This window comes from Onychomys torridus, chromosome 16 (genome assembly GCF_903995425.1).
Source record: "Onychomys torridus chromosome 16, mOncTor1.1, whole genome shotgun sequence".
Classification (NCBI taxonomy): Eukaryota; Metazoa; Chordata; class Mammalia; order Rodentia; family Cricetidae; genus Onychomys; species Onychomys torridus.
Genome location: NC_050458.1, coordinates 41,594,581 through 41,620,647, shown reverse-complemented (window position 1 = coordinate 41,620,647; position 26,067 = coordinate 41,594,581). Strand labels below are relative to the sequence as shown.

The 26,067-nt window shown below is 50.7% G+C and overlaps 1 protein-coding gene across 5 annotated transcripts in view; it reads right to left on the bottom strand.

The window, feature by feature from the left end:
* The window catches only part of Mroh1 (maestro heat like repeat family member 1), an 82,818-nt gene that overhangs the window by 4,190 nt on the left and 52,561 nt on the right, over positions 1-26,067 (bottom strand). For 4 of the 5 annotated variants that reach the window (XM_036208796.1, XM_036208792.1, XM_036208795.1 and 1 more), the window contains 21 exons: positions 25,713-25,814; positions 25,281-25,425; positions 25,020-25,060; positions 24,542-24,683; positions 24,187-24,239; positions 23,644-23,751; positions 22,787-22,906; positions 22,370-22,492; positions 20,755-20,901; positions 20,652-20,678; positions 19,714-19,836; positions 19,432-19,511; positions 19,124-19,238; positions 18,939-19,034; positions 18,281-18,385; positions 16,655-16,790; positions 16,445-16,557; positions 12,430-12,582; positions 5,721-5,875; positions 2,053-2,218; positions 1,384-1,580 (listed from right to left, as the gene is read on the bottom strand). In XM_036208796.1, coding sequence (XP_036064689.1) covers positions 1,384-1,580; positions 2,053-2,218; positions 5,721-5,875; positions 12,430-12,582; positions 16,445-16,557; positions 16,655-16,790; positions 18,281-18,385; positions 18,939-19,034; positions 19,124-19,238; positions 19,432-19,511; positions 19,714-19,836; positions 20,652-20,678; positions 20,755-20,901; positions 22,370-22,492; positions 22,787-22,906; positions 23,644-23,751; positions 24,187-24,239; positions 24,542-24,683; positions 25,020-25,060; positions 25,281-25,425; positions 25,713-25,814 — 2,447 coding nt within the window. The remainder of the gene's footprint in view (positions 1-1,383; positions 1,581-2,052; positions 2,219-5,720; positions 5,876-12,429; positions 12,583-16,444; positions 16,558-16,654; positions 16,791-18,280; positions 18,386-18,938; positions 19,035-19,123; positions 19,239-19,431; positions 19,512-19,713; positions 19,837-20,651; positions 20,679-20,754; positions 20,902-22,369; positions 22,493-22,786; positions 22,907-23,643; positions 23,752-24,186; positions 24,240-24,541; positions 24,684-25,019; positions 25,061-25,280; positions 25,426-25,712; positions 25,815-26,067) is intronic. The other variant, XM_036208794.1, reaches the window with a different exon arrangement.

Sequence of the window (26,067 nt, the reverse complement as noted above, 5' to 3'; positions counted from 1 at the left end):
GGAGACAGCCCAAAGGCTGCTCTCCGGTCCTGTGCTCCAGAAAAAGGTCTAGTTGCTTCAAGGCAGTCTGCATTGACTACAGACTGAGAAAATGGCACAATGGCTACTGTGGTAACTTGGCAAATGCTCACAGTATATCTGTGAGAACCATCCTCAGTGTGGGCAGGGCCAACCACTGGCCAGATGAGGACTGAGCATGGTCCTACCCTAGAACCTCAAGCCATAGCTGGTCACAGTCTGAGTGGACCATGGCCTGCAGCCCAAGTAGAGAACAGCTCAGTTATTCTCAGGCCACTGCAATACCTCTGAAGGGAAGTATATGCTTAGCTTAGGGATCTATGAGCAATCGAGATACCTCTGGTACCTATCTGCACAGAACACTGAAGGGCGGTGTTTACAAAGCACTGGGTCATGGTTGGTGACCCCTGTCAGCTATCCTCTGCAAAGAGCTCAGACCAGGGGTCTTAACAGGCAGACAGGCTGGCTCCTAGCATGCCAGGCCCAGGTTCTTGTTCACACACCAGCTTCTACTGGAGTTTACAGGCTCTATGGCTGAGCAGTTGTGCCCAAGTGACGGCAGTAGTGAGGCAAGCAGGCTGTGCAGTCCTGAGTGTCCTGGCAAAGGTACATACCCAAAGCCAGATAATGTGGGTAGGAAGGGCTAGGGCAGGCGGGGAATGGAGAAACAGCGGCCTCAACCTGGGGTTCAGGTGGCACTGCTGTGCCTCCCTTGGAGGTCTCAACTTCTCAAACCGGGGACGGGGGGTGAGGGGGGTGCCACATGAAGCAAAACCAGCACTAGCATGCAGGAGTCAGACACCATGGCCTACCTGGGCTCGACAATATAAGCAAGTCCCCTGCCTCAATTGTGCTAACCAGCTAGGACTCAGCAAAGAGTTAAGAACTTAGCCCTGGACAGCAAGAAGCCCAGGGCGTGTTAGCAACTCCTGCCTGGGGTTGTGAACACCTGTTGAGGTTACTATTGCTGGGAAGATAGAGAGGCTTAGCCCAACCAAAGATCCAAGGGCACCAGTCTGACTTCACTCGAGTGCTCCACAGCCCAGCCAGCATAGCCACACGGTACCTTACAAACCCAGCCTGGAGCTACCTGCATAGGTGAGAAGAAACCCAGAAGTGTACAGACCTGGAAACTTATTCAAACATAAGTGTCACAAATGACCACCCTAACTTATACAGGCCCAGCCATCCCCTCCAAGCGCTCAGACAAGTCTTCTGTCTTCTTCAGGGCTGGGGTGGGGGAGTGGGGGGGGGGAGCTGCCATCCTGCCTTTACTGCTTCCAGTACTGTGCACACCACGCCACACATGCACACACGACCTGGGTTTACAAATGAGCATGGGATGGCAGGCGAGGACCCCATTACCTGCAGGGATCGAGGTTCCTGGCTGGCTTGGCTGGGCTGGTGCTCCTCCGCTCCTTGCCCTGCAGGTTCCTGGGCAGCTGGACACCCACGGTACAGCTGACTCGCAGGAGAAGTGCTACAAACAGCTGAGGGTAGAGCTCCAGTACCACGGCTCCAGACGATGGGGCAGACAGGACCTCATACAGTGCACAGGTGGCCTAGGGCAGAGCCACTAGAGGGTCACATCTCCCTCTACACAGTATTTGTATGCCTAACTCCAGGATTCAAAGGGCTTTAGCATGAATCCCATGTACACTTGAAGTTTTAGGTCCCTAGAGAGAGGCAGGAGGGAACCAAGAAGCCATGGAGTAAATAGGACCTGTGTAGCTCAGTCCTCTGGGCATGAGGCAGGACAGGGGAACAGTGTGGCCTTCATGGGGACAAACCAGACCATCTGTTCTTGGTTCCTTAGAAGGGAGAGGAAATTCTCACAGCTGCTTTATTGCTTAAAGTGTGGCTGGGCTGGGTTTATTTTTTTTCCGAAGGATAAAATGTGAAGTGGACTCCCTTGGGAGCTAACACCTGCTGGTCTTTATGAGCCACAGCACAGCTGCCAGGTGCCTTTGGGGTGCCCAAGCCTCATGTGGGGGCAGGGGTAGCATGTAAGGTAGCCCTGAAGCCCCTACTCACCGCCAGGGGAAGCAGTGTAGCTACCCTGTCAGCGGTGCTGCCCAGAAGGAAGGCCCGGCTCTCCTTGAATGGGACATCTCTGCTCATCTTCTCCAGAAGCAGCCCTAAGACCTGAGTGGTGAGGCTGGGCTCCACAGCCAGTGCCCGCCACAGGGCACAGGTGTGACTGGAACAGAAAGGAGAAGCATCTTGAGTGATTGCTGGCTGTAGCACCCTGCCCACCATTGCCTTATGCCTCAGTCTCCCCAATTTCACAAGGCTCAGACATGCCAGAATCAGGTCTTGCTGGGAGAGAAATGATGTCTTGATGTCAGATCTGAACTTGCCCCTTCCTCTGACCTCAGGGCAGAGAGAAGACTGCTGGCCTGTACATAGAGGACATGAGGCAGGAAGCAGAGGGTCTCTAAGGAACTGCCAGAAGCAAAAGTTGGGCTTCTCCAGAGTAAGCATCCATCCCAGGCCCCAGAGACAGCACATGGTCGAAGGACCAAGGAAGAGGCATCAGGAGACTACTCAGGCATTACAAGATAGCCCGTCTATCTAATGGCAGTGCCCAGAACACTGGAAATGGCTATGCCCATGTATCTGCAGAGATGAAGGGCAAACTTCAAATTGTCTGTTGGAAATTAGGAACACCACAAGTAGCAACTCTAAGAGATATGAAGCCTTCACAATGGCTTAGTGAGTAAGGGAACTTGTCACCAAGCCCCATGATCTGAGTTCAATCCCTGGGACTCATACAGTGAAATACAGCTTCCAGAACCAGTTCTGTGTCCTTTCAATGGGCATGCACATACACACAAAAAGAAATGTAAGAAATGAAATTAAGAGAACCAAAGAGACCAAATTAAGAGAACCAAAGAAATAAGGCACATCATCACACTTGGTGGACATATTGGGGCCAGCCCAGATACAACAAATGAGAGAAACTGAGTTGGAAGGGGAAAAAAAAAAAGCTAGGAATGTTGGTGTGTGCCTTTAATCCCAGTACCCAGGAGGCAGATCTCTTTGAGGCCAGAAAGAAAGAGCAAAGAAGAATTCAGAAGACAGAATGAGAGAGGTAGATGGTAAAGTTATCAGTTCAGAAATAGAGAACAGAGGAAAATGGTGATGCTTCTCGCCTTCCATAACTGATGAGGCTAGGTGTGAGGGTAATGCTTGCCATCCCAGCACCTGAGAAGTGGAGGCAAGAGGGTCAGGGGTTCAAGGCAGCCTCAGCGATGTAGCAAATTTGAGGTCAGCCTGTGTAAAAACAAAACCATACTACACAACAGCATTGTACAGATTCAGAGACCCAGCAGGCTAAGACACCAGAGCATGCACACCAAGGGAAAAGCTCCATCTTACAGAGACAGTGAGAAGGCACAAGCAGGTCCCTCCACAGCAACCAATAGAAGCCAGAAATGTGACATCATTTCACAGATACCACTGGAAACACCTCCAAGTTGTAAGACCAAAGACCAATAAGTCTGTGAGAAAGGCAGAACACCCCCTACATGGCAGAGTCATGTCCGGTGCTGGGAAGGATGCATACCAGAACCCAAGTGCCTTGAAGCCAGGCTCGTTTCCCTGATGGCTGGATGCACACCAGAGCCAAGCCCACCCGTACCCAAGGCAGGGCCAGCACACAAACAGTTCAGATTCTGTGGCCCTCACAACTTTTGCAATGCTTTACATTTAGCAGCACATCACAAATGTTGTGGATAAGCATGGTGGTGGGCCATAAATCTGTATTCTATCACTTTTACATGTCAGGAAGTAGTCTTTTGATCTTTCCCTCACCATTTATAAACATGAAACCCTGTCTTGGCATACAGACTTGGCACAACTCACTGACTTGCCCAGTCATTCTACTGCATGCATGTGACAGGCTCTTTATGTTCTACTCTACAAAAGATGTCAGAGGCTGGAGAGGTGGCTCAGAGGTTAAGAGCACTGGCTGTTTTTCCAGAGGTCCTGAGTTCAATTCCCAGCAACCACATGGTGACTTACAACCCATCTATAATGAGATCTGGTGCCCTCTTCTGGACTGCACGGTCACATGCAGACAGAACGCTGTATACATAATAAATAAACCTTAAAAAAAATGGCTAAAATATTATTTCTTAACAGCCCAGGTAGAAATATTTATGAACATCCCTGGGAATGGACAGCAGTGTAGATAAAACACAGCCAACCAAGTGGTGGCGCATGCCTTTAATCCCAGCACTGGGGAGGCAGAGGCGGGCAGATCCTCTGAGTCTACAGAGAGAGTTCTAGGACAGCCAGAGCTACAGAGAGTAACCCTGTCTAGAAAAAAACAAAACAACAGAAACAAAAGAAAAAACCATCCATACTACACAGCGGTAAGAACAAGCCACCTCACTGTATCTCAAGAGCAGTATAGTAAGCAAGTAAGGCAGAAGGGAGCTTTTCAGTCTGCTCACAAAGCTCAGGATAGGCAAAGCCCCCCTAAGAACAGCAGCAGCACACTGGTAGCAGGTTGGGGGCTCAGCTGAAGAACAGATGAGACCTGGAGACTGGATACCTCTTCTGCCTCCAAGCAGTGTCTGAGGTTTGCAAGCACAGAGAACCCTGCAGGGGCAGCAGGATTGGCAGGTCCTCCTGTGCACATTCCTGTCTCAATGGGAATGAAATGACCACAGGAAGATCACCTAAATGAGGACTCCACACAGAAGTAGTTAAGAATGCTTGGTGCTCTTCCTGAGTTCAGAGACCAACACCCATTTTGGATGGCTCACAACCACCTACAACTCCAAAGGATACTACACCCTATTATTCTGGCCTCCAAGAACACACACCACCACCACCACCACCACCCACACACTCTCAATGCACAGCCTCCAAGCTTGATAAGAACAAGAGCTGATAATGATACAGGCACACATCCTGTGCCCTAACATCGGCACCAGCACCAGCAAAGGTAGGCACCATACCAGTAGTGGCCTCTGGTCTAGTAGTGGCCTCAAGGATAACCTCTGCCCCCAACCAAGACTACAAAGAAAGATGAGACCACCAAGCCTCAGGATAAGGGGCAGGAAGGGAAAAGAAAGGCAGGCAAGAAGAAAAGGTTTCAAGACTGGTGAGGTTGGAGACCTCTGGATATAGGGTGAACACAGGGTTCCTAGGCTCCTAGAGGGTCCATAGTGGTCACAGTGGGGTTCTGCTCACAGGTGATGAGTACTCTAGTATATTACTGAATCACAGCAGGTGGCTTAGAGCCTGAGAGGAGCCTATGGGAAACCTGTTCTAGCAGGTATGCCCAAGAAGGTTCTGGGTTTGTTCTTGTTGTCTTTGTTTTTGAGACAGGGTTTCTCTGTGTGATAGCTCTAGATGTTCTGGAACTTGCTCTGTAGACTAGGCTGTCCTTGAGCTCAGAGATCTGCCTGCCTCCTAAGTGCTGGGATTAAAGGCATGTGCCACCATTCCCTGGGTCCCAAGAAGGATCTTAACTGGAATCCTAAAATATCTGGAGAGGGACAGATGCCTTGGATACCTGAGAGGCAGTCTTTTTCAATGTGATCATCTTTTCCACAAGCCCAGGTCCGTGGGGACTCATGCAGAAAATTCAGGTTGCAGAAGAGAGGTAGGGGCGCTGAGGGAGCACACACTATGCCATGCAGGAAAACCCCCAGAACTGGACCAAACAAGCTTAGGGTGCTGAGTACCTGTCAAAGGGCAGGGGGCTTCCCAGGAGACTGGACACAACTGCCTCACGGTGCTGAGATGCTAGGAGGTACACGCTGTGCTGGGCAGCTGGTAGGACATGTTCCTCCTGGGTATCCCGCAGCTTGGCTCGCAACACACTCACAATCTCGGGTACCTGCAGACAGGACAGGCTCAAGTGGGATGCTGCAATCAGGCTCTGAAGCTGTGAACATCCCAGGGCACATGTCAGGCATGTGGGGAAGGGCCCCACTAGCCCAGACTATGAGAAGGAAAGTCCTTAGAAATCCAGAGCTCTTGATGGCAAGCCACAGGCTTATGGTGGAAAGGTTCAAGGCAATGTTCCCATGGGTGTGAGCGGCTGAGAACAAGAACCTAGATCCCACACGAGAAGAGAGAAGTAGGCCATGGCCCAGTGGTAGAGCATTTACCAATATATAGGAGGAGACTACCTCAAATTAGAGCCCCAGAGCTACAGAGGAGGAGGGAAGTGGGGGAGGCAGGTGTACATCTACTTGGGGGTGTCCAGAGCAGGTGATTAAGGGGTGTGAGGTAAGGGGGCCCTTGAGCCTCTAGAGTGTTCCTGACTCAGCTGCTGTCTGATAGAGGCAAGACTAATGACAAATCACACTAGGAGGCAGAGAGGGAGGAGGAAACATGGACCCGAGTGAGACAAAGGGAGACTTGGAGAGGGAGGGCGGGACCTGACAACACCTGCCTGAGCTTTGGGTGTCTTGCTGCTGTACAAAGCAGGTGCCACAGACACTGGGACACAAATGAGCGGGTGCTCCCTCTAGAACTGCCTACACGGAGTGGACGGAGCTGCAGCCTCAGTTAGTCTCCAGAATGAGGCCTACCCCTAGGGAGTCTTGCAGGGCTCAGCTTATGAACCTCCTCTCTGGTTCTAGATGTAGAAAAACTCCCAGCCCCACAACACATGAAGCCAAAGCCGTATGTGGAAGTTATAGAAGTGAAGCAGATGGAAGCAACGACAGACACTGGGAAGATTCTGGGTCCAATGGGAACTGTCAAGGCCAGGCTCTTTCTCCTTGGTGAAACCAGGAAGGGCACAGGAGGCTGAATATCATTATGGACTCCCACAGGGCAGTTAGTTCCCCTGGGGAACTACAGGGCTCAGAGGTGTGAGCATGACATTGGAGTCACTGGATGACCTTGGATACAAGAAGTAGATCCCCCATGGTTCCCTCATTGGGTCGCCTCCTTCTATCTACCTGCTCATCTATACCTTCATCTTCTGACTCTGTGTCCTGACTCAGCTGTGGCCTCAAGTGGCCTCTGGACACTGGCAAGTGAAAGCTTCCTGTTCCAGCTTCTGGGAAGTCTGTTGGTTGTTACTGTGTGGGGGAAGTTGTGTTTGTCGGGCTCATGTTAGGACTGAGCCATACTCCCAGCCCCTTTCTGAAATTGTGACAAGTATTGCACCTCTAGATCTTTAAGCATTGGTCCTTGTTCCTGGCCTACTGCTCAGGGTAGTGGTTTCTGCAAAGCACTTTTCTACCAACTATGACAGCAGGGACTAGGTGTGGTGGCCTTACAGTGGGGGCAGTTTCCTCATTATTCTGACTTAGAAATCCACCCTCATTTCTTCTTTTTTTTTTTGGTTTTTTGAGACAGGGTTTCTCTGTGTAGCTTTGTGCCTTTCCTGGAACTCACTTGGTAGACCAGGCTGGCCTCGAACTCAGAGATCCACCTGCCTCTGCCTCCCGAGTGCTGGGATTAAAGGTGTGCGCCACCACCACCTGGCCTTTTTTTTTTTTTTCCACCCTCACTTCTAAGTTCTGCACAGAACCCCACTTCCTAGCCAAGTAGGCAGGCTCTGTCTGGTCTCTGGACCTTCGTCTACCTTTGGGCTGTGGCCCCACCCTCTGCTCTGAGCACTTGGGAGCAGTCCTGCCCTGTCTATTGGCTTGGTCTAAGTCATCTGTTTGCAACAGCTTCTTGAAGGTGTGGTCCCACCGCAGTAGTGTAGCACACTATGGTTATGTGAGCAATCACACTTCCAGTTTCAGAAATCTCCATAACCACAAAAGAAATCCTGTCCTCATGAGCCAAGCTGTTTCCCAGCCCCTCAAACCTCGAGTCTACGTTCTTCTCCGTGGACCCCCTTGCTCTGGACATTTCATATGAATGGATCACACAGTGCACATTGCTTCTTTTCTGGCTTTCACTAGGTACAATGTCTCTCAGGGTTCATCTACACTGCAGATGTGTTAGGACCTCATTCCTCCAAATGGTAAAATAATAGTCCACCGTACAGATGGACCACATTTTCTTTCTCATTCACAAACTGGTAGCATCTTCATGAATGATGCTGCAGTGAACATTTGTGTGTGCGTCCAGGCGTGTTCCTAGGGGTGGAGGACTGGGTCACGTGTAGTCCTCACTCTGGTTTGTTTGTTTTTGTTTTCCGAGACAGGGTTTCTCTGTGTAGCTTTGGAGCCTGTCCTGGAACTCGCTCTGTAGACCAGGCTGGCTTTGAATTCACAGAGATCCGCCTGGCTCTGCCTCCCAAGTGCTGGGATTAAAGGTGTGTGCCACCGCGGCCCAGCTCACTGATTTTTTGAGCAGACTGTTTTTATATGGCAGCTCCTCTTTCCTGTGTTCCCCTTTGACCCACAGAAGACCCTCCTCCCACTGCATGACACAGTCCTCCCACCTTGTCTCACATGCAGCTTTACAGAGTGCTTCATTCACAATCACAGTATATCCGGTGGGACCTCAGTCAGCTACATGCCAGAACCACATTGACTCGGCGTTGGACCAGATGTCCAACAGCACCAGCCTGTCTGTTTGAGTCTCTCTGAGTAGAGAGGATTCTCATGACCCTGATGGACCAATGCTGCAAGAAATGCTGAGCTACCAGATGACTGAGATGCCAGGCACAGGCCAAAGTCTAAACTCCTGCTGGGCTCTGTAATTCAAGACCATGCAAGGACACCTGGCTCTATGAAGCAAAGGGGAATCCAAAACCATACAGCGCAGGGAAGAAAACAGGACAAAGCCTCCTTAACAATGGATCTGGCAAGCCAGGCGGTGGTGGCGCTCACCTTTAATCCCAGCACTCAGTAGGCAGAAGCAGGTGGATCTCTGTGAGTTTGAGGCCAGCCTGGGCTACAGAGTGAGTTCTAGGACAGCCAGGGCTACACAGAGAAACCCTGTCTTGAGGAAGAAACAAACAAACAAACAAAAACAACAAACATACAATGGATCTGGTAATGATTTCTTAGACATCACACCAAAAGCACAGGCAATGAAAGAGGTAAGCAGGATTAGATCAACCTCAAAACTGTCGCATACGAAAGGACAAACTGATATAGTTTGAAGTTATTACAGAATGAAGCTCATATCTGAAACTCATATACCTGATAAGGGGTTGATATCCGAAATGCATAGAGAACTAAAAGGTGACAGGCCTACTCATCTCCCAGGGAAGCAGATGGCTCAGCAGTCACAGACACTGGCATGGTGACCCGAATTTATTCCCCAGAACCCCCATAAAGACAGAAGTAGAGGACTGACTCAAGCTGACACACTAATAAAGCCTCAACGACAACCGGCTTGAATTAGCGTTTTCCAGAGGTGACACACAAATGGCCAGGAGATACATGCAAAGATGCCAACCTTCACCAACCATCACAGAGACGCAAATCAAAGCCACAGTGACGGGACTGCAAAGATGGTTCAGTGGTTGAGAGTATGTACTGCTCTCAGAGGTCCTGAGTTTAGTTCCCAATGCCCACACCAAGCAGCTCAACAAGTAAAGGTGATTGCTGTCCAGCCTCAGGACTGGAATTGGTGCTTCCAATTTCATATGGTGCAAGGAGAGAACAAGTCCCTGTGGTGTCTTCCGAACTCTATGGGTGTGCTACTGCATGGGTACTCACAAGTTCCCCTGCTCCCAGATACACACACACACACACACACACACACACACACACACACACACACAAGCACCTCATACCATCAGAGCTTCTTGCTCGTCCAAAGGACCCAGAGTTTGGTTCCTAGCACCCACTTTGGGTAGCTCACAATTACCTGTTAACTATTGCTCCTGAGAATCCAACCCTCTCTTCTGGCCTCCACAGGCATACACACATGTCATGCACACACACACACACACACACACACACACACACACACACACACACACACAACCATAGGAAAGAATAAATAAACAGATAAGAATCAGGGTCATCCAGAGAGTCCAGCTGGTGAGCGCACTTGCTCTTGTAGAGGACCCGAGTTCAGTTGCCTGCACCATGTGATGACTAGTGACTGTCACTCCAGTTTCAGATCCGACGCCCTCTTCTGGCTTCTGCAGGCACTGCACACACATGGTACACATACATACATGCAGGCAAAACACTCATACACATAAATAAATCTAAACTAAAATTTTAATTTAAAAAACAGGATTTTTTAAATTTTATGTATATGAGTGCTTCGTATACATGCATGTCTGCATCACATGCATGTCTGGCATCTGAGGAGATTGGAAGAGTGCACGGGATCCTCTGGAACTGAAGTTACGGATGGTTGTGACCACCATGTGGGTCCTGGGAATCCGAACTCAGGTCCTCTGGAAGAACAGCCAGTGCTCTTAACAGCTGAGCCGTCTCTCCAGCCCTAAGTAAATATATTTTTTAAATCCTTAAAATATTTTTCAGTTTGGTCATACACCCAAAGAGATAAAAACAAGAACTTAAGATATTTGTACAGCTGTGCTCACTGACTTTTTATTCACATTAGCCAAGAGGTAGAAATAACCCAGATGTCTACCACTGGATGACAGGTAAGCAAAATGTGGATTAGCCACATATACCTGGTGACGACCACCTCCAGCCCAATTCTTCCCTCCATCTGTACAACTACCAGGGGACCCCTTGATGTCTGACTCGGAGCTTTGTGGCCTCACCAGGTGGCCCCAAGCAGTACACCATACCTCCCCCCCTGCTCTGCTCCCCTCCAGGATCCCATCGGACAGGATCTCCACAACATCAGCCTCTTCCATCAGTGATTCAAGGGCACACGGATACTGTCTAGAGGGCACAGCACGTGAAACTCCCTGGTCTGAGGGCCCTCTGTTAGACACTCCCTTCTTTTTCACTGGTTAGTTCCTGACTCAGATATACTCACTAGCAGAAGGATCAGAATACTCAGGGAATTCCTACAGATCAGTAAGAAAAGCACAGACAACCCAACCTGGACATGGGCAAAGGACCAGGGTCCTCACAAAAGAAGTCATCAAATTCGCTCTCGGTCACAGAGAATGCAAATTAAATCCTAATATGGGATATCATAAGCCCATCACAAAAAGACAGAAAAAGGAGCCCTGGGACCACCAGCACCAGCACCAGCACCAGCACCAGCACCAGCACCACTCTCCAGGTAGGTCTCATCAGGGATGTGACCTTAGACAGCTTCCTAAAGACAGTCCGGACTATGGCTAAGTGCTCTGAGATGGAAGATGAACCAATGTGATAGCCATAATGAGGAGCAAGCAGCGAGCTGGCACAAGGGGCACGAGTGATCTCATTTCCACACCCTTTACAAGACACCTGTGCAGGGTGATGGAGGTGGCCAGGGGTGTCACCTGGGGCCACGAAGACTTAGAAGCTGGCAAGTGACTCTCCTTGGGGAGAGTGTGAACTGACTCTCCAGCTCCTTTTCTGGGATACTTCAATTAGATGCAGAATCTCAAAATCCCCTCCAGCAAATGAGCTGAGTCCATACCTTCCGGGACTCTAAATCTTCTACTCCACAGCTGTCCAGCCTGTTGGAGCCTAACAGACCCAGAGGGACTGAGGGCAGAGACACACTTCACTCTCACTGTATGCCAAATGTCCAGTCACAGATGCTCCCAATACATTTGAAACTACTGCCAGGAGAAGACAGGTGTGGCTGCAGCCCTCTGGGCACGGCGAGCAGGCTGTACAAGCAGGAGCGGAGCAGCAGTCCTGTGCATGAACTTGGAGTTTCTGTATGAGATCCTGAAGTCCCATGCCTGGCAATCTCCCTGGGACTTGGGTAACCCAATATACCCATGTCCTCCCTGGTAACAGGGTCAGGAGCTTAGCAACTATCAGCTCAATGTTAGTGGGTTTTGTGTGTGTTTTGGGGTGTGAGACAGCATCATGTAGCTCAGGCAGGTCTCAAACTACCTATACAGCTGAGGCTATCCTTGGACCCCGATCTTCCTTGTCTCACCTCCAAAGTGCTGGGATTATAGGTGTGTACCACTATGCTTGGCTGCCTCTCTCTCCTCAGCTCTAGGCACACGTGTTCCCCTCTGCTAAGCCTCCCAAATGGCTGGGACTCCAAGGACAGAGAGGGTCCAAGCATGCCAGACTTGTGACTTTCATTTTTCCTCTTAAATCCCCTTCCCCCAGCCCCCAAAGGGTTTCTTTGTGTAGCTGTCCTGGAACTCAAAGATCCACCTGCCTCTGCCTCCTGAGTGCTGGGATTAAAGGCCTCTGGCACCACACCCAGCTTAATTTCTTAATAGAGTTGCTTTTATCAAGTTCTAAGTGGTCTTCAGAGAAGAAAAGATTTGTCCAAATCAGACCCCGAATAGACGCAGTCAGAGATGTAGGAGTCGGACTGGGGCATCTAGGCAGGCAAGTCTAGGGTAACCAGCCCTAGCCTTGCCCTCAGCCTCACCCTAGTCCCCTAAACATGCTCCACACCCACCTTTTCCAGCAGCACGTTGCCTCGTTCCTTCAACAGGCAGTTGATCATGACTGTGGATGCACGGGAGCAGTTCTTGTCCGGGTCTCCCAGGCTCTCAAACATGGTGAGCAAGAGGCTGATGAGCTGATCTGATGGGAGGCGCTTGGCAATAACCTGGGAGGAGGGTGATACCAGAACCAAGTAGGGTCAGCCCAAACTGCTTCCTGGGGGAAAACTCAGGAGTTTAACTCTCCCTTCTTCACCCTTCTGAGTCTGGACTATTCCAAGAAGGTGGTCCTTGGGCAGCTGCTGGTCTAGGGTTGAACAGAGGACAGGAGAATGACCTGTATGGAGCTGCTCTGGAACTCCTAGGATACAGGGATCAGGACAGGCCTGCAGCTTCCCCACCTCAATAAGCCCTGAAGTGACTCTCCAGCTCAGCCTCCTCTTCTTTTTCTCCCCAACAAATGCACCACAAGAACATCACAGTGCCAACCCCAACTACAGAGCCCAGCTCCTTCTGACCCACCCAGGGCTGGGTATTTGCTCCCTAGTATTGAGTGTTTCCAGAAAGGGCCCAGAGGCCCCTACTATCAGACTCTGCCAGAGACCCTGGCCATACCAAGAAGAGCAGAAATGTTCATGCACAAGGGTAAAGAGGATTTGCTAAGGGAAGAGCTAATTTTTCCATCCTTGGAGCCCTGCTGAGCTTCAGACTAGACATATGGTCAGATGGTTCAGGGTGGGTATAGTACCCAGAGATTACAGTATATAGGGTATGAAAGGCATCTTGGCCCACTTTTTAACTTCCGAATGCTATAGGACAGTGCCTCAGCACGCTGGAGTCAAAGACAGGGTGCTGTGGATATCGCTCTGTACAAATAAAATGCTGTTTGGCCAGTGGCTAGGCAGGAAGTATAGGCGGGACAAGAGAGAAGAGGATTCTGGGAGGTAGAAGGCTGGGGAGAGACACTGCCAGCCGCCGCCATGAAAAGCAACATGTAAAGACACTGGTAAGCCACAAGCCATGTGGCAAAGTATAGACTAACAGAAATGGGTTAATTTAAGATAGAAAAGGTAGATAACAAGCAGCCTGCCACGGCCATATAGTTTGTAAACAATATAAGTTTTTGTGTACTTTCTTGGTTGGGTCTGAGTGACTGTGGGACTGGCGGGTAAGAGAGATTTGTCCTGACTGGGCCAGGCAGGAAAACTAACTACAAATGGCGCCCAACGTGTTGGCAAGAGTTTCCACCTAAAACCTGAGAAAAAAGATTCTAAACCAGAGCTAAAAACAGCTTCCTAGTTGTCTTTCTTAAGTTAGCGGCAGCCTGCAGGTTTGAGCTACTATGGCGGGTTCCTGGCGTGTGCGTCTGACCTGCACTGTGGCGGGAATGAGGAGTCTACAAGCGGCACTTTACTCTGCTGCATGGTAGATTTAGCCTTTGCTAGTTTAAAAAAAAAAAAGGTTTCTGGTCTATTCACTGCTTTGATAGAACTGCTTCTGATAGTTGATGGTACACATGGCTCCAGACCCAGAGCTGGCGGTAAACTGTACCACCGCCATGTTGGGAAACTGAGGTGGGCGGAGCCAACAGCCACAGCAGCGTTTCAGTCTTACAAAGATGGATATTACACAGAGAATCTGGTTTATGTAGTCTTTGGAATTTTTAACTACAGAAAAAGATTTGATCGTAAAAGCTGTTGAGTTAAACAAATATGTAAATTTTAAAGGTACCTTGACTTCAAAATTTGGATATAAGGATATGTTGCTTTGGAAAAGAATCTCTGCTTTTGTTTCCACAGAAAGCCAGAGGCTGTGGATTTGTTCCAGATTAAGATACATCAGGTTTGATCAGCCAAGACCACCTGAAAGGTCTCCGATGACACCATGGCCCAGATGATCTGACATCCAGAATGCTTTCAAGGCAACTGGCTCAGAGGTTCACCCTAATGGACTACTCCATAATCCTAAAATTTTCTTTGTGTCCCCATAAGATACAGTGCCCCCCTCCAGCAGGAAGTAGTAAGAGAAACTACGCCCACATTCCCAAAATTATCAAGTTGGCTTTGGAGATGGAATTGGCTCACTCCTTCTCTAAACCCAGACATTGCTAAAAGAAAAGGTTAAGAGATTCTTGTGTCCCAAATCAGAAGAGCCCTCTGGTGTGGGACAGAGAAAAACCAATATTTTTATTTAAATTGGGTTGATTATAAATGAGATCTCTTTCTAAAGAAGAAAAGGGGATATGATACAGATATAATAGGATGAAAGGGTAGATTAAGGAACTTACTTCTAAAGAGCAACAACTTGTTTAAAATGTTTTACATTGGTATAGATTTTAGTTTATTGATACAAACTTAAAGTTAATTTTGTTATACTGTGTGTATATTTCTACTCCTGTTTAAGGTATTGTGTTTGTATAGCTCATTTAAAATTGTAATGGATAATTAAAAATAGATTAATAATTAATCATCTGTGATAATCATACTCATAGCCATGTTAGTTAAGTCTTCTAGGTATACACAGAGATATTTCAGATAGATAGGTAATCTTCAAATACTTCAAAGACCTTCAGAATATGGCATTTAAAATATTTTTAAAATTTAGACTTTCTGGACAGTGAGACATGTCTGCTCCTGGCAGCACCGATTTACTTCAGAGAGGAGGATGGGCATTGAAGACACTTCATATGGAGTTTATCTTCACCTTGGCAAAAATAGCCATTTGGGCAAGAAACTGTTCTTGCCTGGACTGCTTGATCGACTGGACATGCAGGACCCATAGAAAGGTGACCACTAAACTTTGCTTGACAAAATGGTCCTTCAGGTTCCTGCTTTGCAGAGGAAACTGCCAGACATTCTACAGGACACTGAGAGAAGTGACCGAGAGACTCTAGCCCTGTGGGCTGAAGACAAATGCCCCAACTTTACAAAGGAACATTAGGTGACTGTCCAGGCTGCCAGCTGTCTCTGTCTACTCTTACAAGACTCCGGAAAAATGCTTGCATCCTTCTCCCGGTTCTCAGGTAATATTATATCCTTCTGAGGTCTTTGATGTGGTTGAAGACTAGATAGTTATAATTTTCTCAGTTATGATAAAAGATAAATTAGATATAAAACCTTGGACTCACAAATATAAGATAGATAGTATATCTTCTTTAATAATGTAACTATAATTCTTGCTTGATAATTGTTTTGTTATATGTAATTTTACTATGTAAAAGTTAAAACCTTCCTTAAAAAAAAAAAAAAAGAAAAGGGGAAGTGCTGTGGATATCGCTCTGTACAAATAAAATGCTGTTTGGCCAGTGGCTAGGCAGGAAGTATAGGCGGGACAAGAGAGAAGAGGATTCTGGGAGGTAGAAGGCTGGGGAGAGACACTGCTAGCCGCCGCCATGAAAAGCAACATGTAAAGACACTGGTAAGCCACAAGCCATGTGGCAAAGTATAGACTAACAGAAATGGGTTAATTTAAGATAGAAAAGGTAGATAACAAGCAGCCTGCCACGGCCATACAGTTTGTAAACAATATAAGTTTTTGTGTACTTTCTTGGTTGGGTCTGAGTGACTGTGGGACTGGCGGGTAAGAGAGATTTGTCCTGACTCTGGGTCAGGCAGGAAAACTCTAACTACAACAGGGCCCATGCTAGACCATGCATATGGCTGAGTAGTTTTCAACTCTGGGTAGGGCATTCACATACACACCAGCATCATGTCTTCCTTCTTTAGAAACCCACATCTTCAGTAAGAAAGCTGGGGAGCAGGGAGCAGGCAGCCCCAAAGACAGTATTCTGATCTCAAAGTATTCAGATCCCTCTCAGACATTCCACCTAGACCTTACCACACACCACATCTTGATCCTGCCCAGACTGTGGTGTTCTGAAGCAGGCAGGTATGAGACATATGGCAGTGTTGACCCAGACAACAATCCTTAGATGAATCCTGCTTACAGCTGCCCCTCAGGGCCCCCTGGGCTGGAGGTAACAAGGACTTCCTGGGAAGTCCTCCCTCTTGCTGTGGGATCCCCCAGTACCTGGGCTATGCTGTGGCAAGTGTGGAAAAGGACGGTGGGGTCAGGGTGCACAAGGCCGTCTTTCAGGGCGAGGAGCCGCTCAGCCACATCATCACGGTGGTCTCGGGAGAAGCCTAAGGGCAGGGGTTGACTGAGGCTTCCCTGGTGACCCCAGTCTGGCCCCGCCCCCCAACTGCTGCCCTGCAGTCCTCAGGTCCCCACAGGGCTCACCCTCATAGCCCAGCTGCAAGTACAGCAGGGAGTGGACGCAGCCCACAGCTTCCTGGCGGGTGGTAGCCCACGTGTCAGCACACCGTGGAGCAAAGAGGCCGACAAGGAGACCCAGGTTGTGGAAGGGTACCAAGGTCTGGGGGAAGATGGAAGGTGGAGGGGAGTTATAGTCAGGTACAGTCTACACCAGCAGGGCTCAGGAAGAAGCTATGTGGCCTGGACCCTCCCTGTGGCTGATGGCCCCAGAAAACGTTCCCCCCACACCTAGTCCACCTGGCTCCCTAGGCATAGGGAGTGGAGTTTCTACTTGAGCCGCAGAGAAGGCACACGCAGTGTGCTGAATCAGCCACCACCCTTGGATGACCCTGCCCAGATGATAATCTGTGGATGGGGGAGGGAGGCAGGGACCCCTGTATCCTGAATGGATCCCGGTCCATCAATCAAGTTCTGCTCCCCATAGACCGAGCCTCTCTTCCTCCTTCCAGCAGCCTTGCTCCTGCTGACAGAGGCTGCAGACAACTCCCCTCCCCTGGCCCCAGGACACACACACATGCCTCCCCTGACCCCAGGACACACACACATGCCTCCCCTGACCCCAGGACACACACACATGCCTCCCCTGGCCCCAGGACACACATGCCTCCCCTGACCCCAGGACACACACACATGCCTCCCCTGGCCCCAGGACACACACACATGCCTCCCCTGACCCCAGGACACACACACAGGCCTCCCCTGACCCCAGGACACACACACAGGCCTCCCCTGGCCTCAGGACACACATACATGCCTCCCCTGGCCCCAGGACACACCATGCCTCCCCTGGCCCCAGGACACACACACATGCCTCCCCTGACCCCAGGACACACACACATGCCTCCCCTGACCCCAGGACACACACATGCCTCCCCTGGCCCCAGGACACACACCATGCCTCCCCTGGCTCTCCTATGCCCAGTACAGGGACTCCACATCCCAAAAGTCACCAGACAAGAAAGGGAACTTTCAGAAGCAGGACCTAGGGATAGGTGGCAGCTGTTCCCAGAATGGTTAGATTCATGTCAACATGAACCAAGACAAACTCCAGTCAGACCATGGTTATGGGAAAAGCACACACATACCACATAAACACACATACCAGGGTTGGGGATTTAGCTCAGTGGTAGAGTGCTTGCCTAGCAAGCACAAGGCCCTGGGTTCGATCCTCAGCTCAAACAACAACAACAACAACAACAACAACAAAAAAAACCACACACACACACCAAAACAAAAAACAAAACTATCATGAGAAATACTCTATGATGATTCCAATAGGTGACAAAAAGATGTCTGTAAAAACCTACTGTCTGTTCCTGATAAAATGTTCTGAATAACACTGCCAGTGCCAATCAAAACTAAGTGGCTTGGCGGTGAAGATGGAAATACATCCCTCCTAGGGGCGGCTGGTTCACCCTGAGCTGAGTCTAGGGCAGTCCTATCCATGGCAGGTCCTCTGTCCTTGTTAGAGGAGGTTGTGGGACAAGAGAGGAAAGCAGGGAGCCTCCGGATGTTCTGGGACATGAGGAGCACAGGCGTTCCCAGGCAGAGGGGCTGAGGAAGGGGTGAGGTCTGGAGTCCGGTACTCACGCTGACATGCAAGTGCGCCAGGAAGAACCGCAGCAGGCAGGCGCCCAAGCCAAGTGCCCGTGCCCGCTCATGACCCCTCGGGGACTTGATCCACGGGCTCAGGTGCTGTACAAGAATGGACTTGACACAGGTGCCCACTGGGGGAGGAACCCAGGAGTGCAGAAACCCACATCCCAAGGACAAGCTCAGCATCCCTGCTGGGCCTTGCTTCAGAGCCTCAGGGACCTAGGTGGGACCTAGGGTGGCTCCCACATCAGGATCTGCTGCAGCTCACCCCTGCCCACGCGGGGTGGCTGAGAGTGATCCAGGTGCCTAGGTGCCTAGATTAGGGATTGGTGCTGTCCCAGCCCACTGCAACAATAGAAGGAATGGGAAGAAGAACACCACAGCAGGGTGTGCATTTTGTCATCTTGCTTGCCTCAAGTGGTTTGCAGACTGCAGCCAGGACTCATGTGCTCCATCCCAGCACTGTAGTCAAGGAAATGCTGCAGAGGCACTATCCGGTCAGAGTTGCCCAGGCAGAAGGACCCCCTCCCACAAAGAGACTATCAAACTGTCTCTGCTGTACCTAACCACAGGGAGAGGGGGCGGGGCGGGGGGGGGGGGCGGGAGAGGCACCCAAGCTCCATCACCACAACAGGGAATGCCCACAGCACACCTCAACCATGACCTGCAGGCCCTGGGGGGTCATGTTCCGCTGCAGCAGGCTTGTCAACAAATCTTCAAGGGCACACACCGTGTCCAGATACAGAGGCTGGAAGGAGAGTCAGGCCACCAGCCCCATGCATGGTCCCACTTCCTTCAGGGGCCCACTCACTCCCCGTCCCATGGAAATGGCAATACCTCCTGGCAGGTACCATCTTCCCCCTCAGGCTCAGGTGGCAGAGCCATGACACTGTGTAAGCAGCTGTGGATTACATCTGTCTGTGCCTGCTCCTCCAATACAGGCTCCAAGTTGCTGAGCAGCAGGTTAAGGGCCCCAATAAATGAACTCATGATGTCTTCTCCAACCTGCTCCCACCCAGAAACCACTGGGCCTGCATGGATGGCACAGCTGCTATGTTCAGAATACCTCAGATACATAATGCAGTCCATACACATGCACACAGGTCCACAGGCCCACCAAGTCCACAGAGGCTGGAAAAGGATACACCAGGTATGTGCAGGCAAGCATAGCTTTCTTCCGAATGGGTGTTCTTAGGCAGTCTGGGGGTTCTGCTCTGATGAATTCCTTCAGTGGCAGCACAGAACTGGCCCTCAGAGGAGGCATTAGCTTCCTCCCTGCTCACCTTGTCTCTCACACTAAGTGGGTGGTTGAGGCCTCTGAGATGCAGGCCTCTGTCTTTACCCACTGAGCCCCTAGTCTTCATTGCACTCATCCCTCTGGCCTCCCCAGGCCCCACCTCCACTGCCTGCAGCTGCTCAGAACTCACCATCATCTGTGTTACCAGCTCTGCTTTCCTTGAGAACTGGAAGGAACTGGCTTGTGCGCTGCTGCACATGGCCTGGCAGACCATGCACAGGCTCTGGACCAGGCACAGCTTCAGGGCTGGGTCCTAGGGAAACAGCTGGCTGCAGAAAGCTTGCACACCTGCCCCAGAGCTGCTGTGCCCGGCCACAGAAGCTGGAGCACATGCCCTTTCTAGAAGAGCCAGAGAGACTCTGCCCACTGTCAGCAGCCTCCTAACCAAGGAGGAACCTGGGACCTGCGGGAGCTCTTGGGCCTTGGTCCACAAGGAAGTTACTGTGTGGTATGAGGGCTTCACAGAAGGCACAAGGGAGGCCATCCTGAGCACAGGGAGTGCCAGGCCCTCCTACTCCTATGGGCCAGGAAACTAAAAACTAAAAGAACCGCACCAATCCCACCCCCAGAATGTTCCCTGCTATCCAGGAAGAGCCAACTGTCCCTCAGGAAGGTCTGTCAGGTTAGTATCACAGGAAAAGTATGTTAATGAGACCAAGGGAACCTCTCTGGCCCTTTTTAATAGCTCTGGGCTTAACTAGCCCTCCCCAGGTGCTCTCTGGGGTACAGAGAAAGGCAGATCCAAAAGCATTGGGAGCAGAGCCAAAGGCGCCCAGAGCTATCGCTGGGTTGTGTGGGACACAGCTATAGGTGACCTGCCAGCTGACTCCAAGCATGTAGCCCAGGACCTATTGCTTAGAGGCAGAAGAAGTCTCTCTCTACCCTTAGCAGAAGCTTAGATGTTACAGCTCCATGAAGTTCCGCTCCAAAGCGAAGTGGGCAGGACACTCCCCCAGGACCACCATGGCCAGGAAGCCCAGAGAGTTCTGGGTTTGGCTCTGCCCCACAGCCCAGCCCAGAGAAGAGAGAGAAAAGGCACAGTTGACATACAATTGCTATACACCATACCTTGGTCTCTACCTTTATTCCCAGAACCTAAACAACAAACAGTGAAAGAAATTAAGACCCTGGAGCTGTGTGGCTGGCCCACACAGACAGCTGCAATGCTCACCTTGGTATTGAAGCACTGAAACATACTGCGGAGGATATCAGACTCGACTTTGGCCAGCACCAGCTCACGAGGGGCCTGTGCAGCCACGTGCCCATAGCACAGGATCAGAGCACTCTTCATTCGCTCTACTTCATGCTCACTTCGGTCCTGGGAGGCGGGGAAATCAGCAGGGTATCAGGTACTGGGGAACTACTCTCCACAGGGAGTCCTGCCTGGCAGTGTGCTTCCCATACTCTAAAGTTCCCGGAATACTCAGAGCCAGCCAGGAACACCAGAGTCAGCACCCAGGGGTGGCAGAAGGTCCGACCAGGTGCCCACACAGGCCCACTGGGAATCAATTGGTTGCAGGAAAAGAGCTGAGGCAGTGGGGCCAAGGAGGAAAGGAACAGTAAAAAGAAAAGCTGGAGGCCTACCAACCCAAAATGGAAGGGCTAAGGCTGCAGACCATTTGACTGCAGACCCGCCTTCTGCCCTAGAGGCTTGTAGATATCTACATTAGAAAAGGTGGGCAGCAGCTACATATACACATGGTAGAGCACCTTTAATCCCAGCACTTTGGATGCAGCGGCAGACTCTTTGAATTTGAGGCCAATCTGGTCTACACACCAAGTTCTAGGCCAGCCAAGGCTACACAGTAAGGCCCTGTCTCAAGACAGAGACAGAGGGGGCTGGAGAGATGGCTCAGTTAAGAGCACTTGTTCTTGCAGAGGGCCCAGCTTCAATTCCCAACTTCCACATGGTGGCTCACAACCATCCATAACTCCTGTTCCAGGGGATCCAATGCCCTCTTCTGTTCTCAGTGGGCACCAGGTATGCATAGACATACATGCAGGCAAAACACTATTACACATAAAAATAAAATTAAAAAAAAAAAAAAAAAAAAAAAAAAACTCTAAAAACACCTGGCCATGAAAGAGGGTAAAGTTCAGTTCTCCACTTGTGTGGTTCAGGTAAGAAATGCCCCCAAAGCTCAAGTATCCCCAGTGCTGCGATGTTTAGAGGTGTAATATTTGGAAATGTCTGTACATGTTACAAGTCCCCAGAGTAGCAGTGTTCTGAGGTGGAAGCCTCTGGGAAGAGACTGGTTCATCAATGGATTATCCCTTTGACAGATCATAACATCATGGATGGGTAAGAGCTGTTACAAAGGCAAGCAAACTTTGTTTCTTCACTAATGTGAGGTGAGCAGCTCTCTTGTCAGGCCCTTCCACCTTGTTTGGCCTATCACAGGCCTTAAATCAACTGACAAATAACAACGGATTGAAACCCCCCTTAAAGCTGATTTTCTCAAGTATTTGTCACAGCAACACAAAACTGACTTGCCACTCAGAACTCCTCTCATTTCCCACAGCTGGAGGCAGGCCACTGCCACCAGCTAGACTTGCTTCTGGGGTGCCTCTGCTGGGAGGGGAGTCCAGGCCCAGAGAGGGAATACAGGATGCCAAGCGGCTGCAGAACAAGGTGCTTTTCTGTTCCACTCTGAGCCTGAGGTACTTACCTGGCCTTGATCTTGAGAAATGAGAGAGCCACCCTACCACAGACACTGAAAAGCAGGGCAGCCACAGACAGGGATCTACTCACCCAGGCCTCCATTCTGGGTAGTGACCCTCCTTACCTTAAAAATGCTAAAGATGCCGATGGACTTCCTAAACATGTCCGACCTCACAAAGTCCTCCAACTGTGCTAGCGTGTCCTCAAGGTGGGCAATGGCACAAATCCCAAAGCAACAGGCAAGGCCCTGGGGAGGCACACAGGTGTGCTCACACTTGGGCAGAGTGGCCCACCTGCCCACAAGCTGTGTGGGGAGGAACATACACACACCATACATATACACATGTACACAGAGTAAGTACCATGCACACATAAACCTAAAGGCACACTGTATACACATGAGCACATGTGTGGAAGCAGGTAGTGTACCACACATACATTCATGTACCTATATGCTCACAGCACACATGAGCATGCACTAGCTAGCTGCCTGGGAGGAGATGCCTATGGCCTGGCAGCCCTGGGTAGCAGGGCTTCCTACCTCCTGCTCTGCCTCCTCCTGGTATCTGGCTGTCTCCAGCAGCTCTCGAAGGTGTTTTCTTACCACCTCCTTACTTGAAGCAGCACCCAGCGTGGTTCCTATGCACTTATACAGGAAATTCTGGAACAGAGGCAGAGAAGACAGTTGTACCTGACTCCTGAGGACACAGACACCTGCACTAAGAGGCACTGCTAATGGGGAACTGTACTTCTTTTTCTTTCTCTCCTTTCCTTTTCTTTCTCTTCTTCTTATTTTTTTGTCAGTTTTTGTTTTTTAAAGATTTATTTCTTTATTATGTATACAGAAGAGGGTACAAGATCTCATTATAGATGGTCATGAGCCACCATGTAGTTGCTGGGAATTGAACTCAGGACCTCTGGAAGAGCAGCCAGAGCTCTTAACCTCTGAGCCATCTCTCCAGCCCTGTTTTTGTTTTTTGAGACAGGGTTTCTCTGTGTAGCCCTGGTTATCCTGGTATTAGGTCTGTAGAGCAGGCTGGCCTTGAACTCAGGGATCCATCTGCCTCTCAAGTATTGGGATTAAGGGTGTGCACCACTATGTCCGGCCCCTTGGAGAGCTGTATTACAAGCAGGACACAGGAGGGGTCACCCATGAGGATGGAATGGTGAGCCCTGGGCTATGTCTGAGAAACAAGTAGCAGGCAACAAGCCCCCATCCCCCAGCTGTTAGTGGCAGAGAAGAGGATCTTAATCCCACTTGCTCTTCCCAGGCTGGCCAGGGCTGCCAGAGTCATGGGACAAAGGCACAGACAGGAAAGATCTAATACTGAAAGTACAGTTGCTGAGGACTGGGCACTGTGCAGGGACCCCTGACCCCAGCTGGCTTGTCTCGGGCACCTTCTCCTGAGGTGTCCCATTGTAAGAGGGCAGTTGCTTGCACATTTCCTGACTCAGCTGGCAGATCCATGTGTTGTCAGATACCACGGCCAGGGTGTCTCGTAGGAACTGTGGATGAGAGCACCAGTGAGGGGCTGGCTATGGGAGGGAGTCACCTCATGGTGACTCCTGTTGGTAAGTGATCTTTGAAGGTGGGCAGCTAGGAGACAGGCTGATGCACAGATTCCTCTGAACGAGGTTGGGGACAGCGGAAGGAGGGAAGACCACTTTCTGTGGCTAGGGTGGCTCAAAGGGCCTCAGATGTGGTGCTTGCTGATAGAGGGTGGAAACCCCGTCATGGAAATCTGAGGCCCACCACCATCCCCACCCCAGACTCCCCTACTGCTAAGCGCATTCCCTGGTCACATCACCAGGTGAGTCGGGTAGCAAGTCCCTTGAAAGGTATAATACACCAGTCCCACACTGGCTGCCCCAGGCCTCCATGCCCAGGCCCGGAATGTCCCAGAGTGACACAGCAGGCCCTTGGCCTTCTGTCCATCTCACCACTAGAAGCTTTTCTTCCCACTCCTTCAGTGCCAGGGTTTCCTCAGTGTGCTCTGGAATGACCAGTAACCAGTTGGCTGGGGTTCTGCCCGGCAGGTTCATCCCAACATTCATCAACAGACCCTCAGTGCCCACCTCTTTGTCTTTGGGACTCCCAATCATACCACAGGCTGCACCCACTTCCCACATCTCACCAGCTAACACCTCTTGAGACATCCGGGCCCTTTCTTAGATTACAGCTAAGATTATTTCTTCCAATTTACAAACCCTGGTCTATACCAGCTAGCCCTTATGACAGATGGGTACAAGTGGGGTCGGAGATGGCTAATGGGCTCCTTAGTCTCACTGGCCTCACCATCTAGGTACTCCAACAGCACAGGCATGGTTGTCTCCCAGCGCTGGCCCAGCAAAGGGTGGATGTTCCGATGCATAACCCTGAGGAGGCGCAATGAGGCTGCCCCACGTCCATCTCCCAGGTAGGGGTTAGAAGACACAACCTGAAGTGGGGGAGGAAGGGTTGCCTAAGCATGGAGTCACCTGAACCTCTTGGTGGAGATGTAGCAGGACAACTTCTCAGACCACAGTGCCCAACCTGAAGACCAGCTTCCTAGGAATGAAGGAAAGCCAGCAAACACAAGATGGGAGACATCTCCATGAGATGTGGCAAAGGTCATAGCCTGCCACAAGAACGGACAGGGGTTCTGAGACACAGAGAGCCCACTCCTCTACTAGAGAGTAGCCATGATCAAGCTGACACCTAAGAGAATATCCCATTAAGGACAAGGACAGTGTCAGCCAGTGTGCTTGGACACAACAACAGACCCTTTGCTTACCAGCAGTCTTGTGGTCATAGCGAAGGGAGATGGGAGGTTTGCTGGACAAGAAACATGGAGATTGTTACAAGGCAGGAATAAGTGTGGGATGAAGGATGGGTGTCATATGCAGAAGCAGGCAGCTGGGGTGGGATATCATGCAAAAGCAGCAGCTGGGGGAGAGATCAGTGGCAGGGGCAGAGGCAGGGGCAGGGTCGAGGGCAGAGAGCCGAGACAGGATAAGGTGTGAGGGTCAGGTGCAAGGTGGTTGGGCCTCCACACCATTCGAGTTGTACTGGACGAGGAAATCATCTGCCCCTGCCTCCTGCCTCTTCAGGGCTAAATGCACAAGGCTCCTGCAGAGTGGGGTGAGGGCCGCAGTGAAGCGCACTGGGGTGAGGAACTCGAGCAGGTAGGGCCAGAGAACCTGAGGGACAGAGGGCCACGGTCTGTGGACTGCAAGCACTGGGCACGGCCTCCAGGGCAGGAGAGCCGAGAGGATTTGGTCTCCACATCTATATAGGAGCAGGGCAGTCTTGGAGGGCCCAAGCTAAGACAGACAGTGTGTCTCGCCATTGCGGAGAGGTCCTCAGAGCACTGCCCTCTCAAGGCCGCCCTCCTCCACTGTTCTCTTGTTACCCAAGAGGGGAGGGCAGGGAATCTCGGGAGGGGGAAGCTCAGACAGCAGACCTCGAGTTGCAGACAGACACTCACACTGTTCATCCTGTCCACTGTGGTGCTGACCAGGTAGAGGGTGCGGATACTGACCGCCCGCACACTGTCTGCTCCCAGCTCCTCCCCGTCAGGCTTCTCAGGCTGGGGGAAGGAAGAGGCAGAGCGAGAACAAAGATGGATGGCTGTCCACTCACCAGGTTAGCATGAGAAAGGAAGACGCCGACAGAAAAGGAACCAGGGCAGACCCACCAAACCTGCCCGAACAGTCTGTTACTTCCCACAAAGTATGCTACGATCACTCCAGAAAAGCTGGGAGATGATGGCTCAGTGACAAACGTGCTTTCTGTATAAGGCTGACAATCCGAGTGATCCTCAATGGGGCAGGGAGAGAACA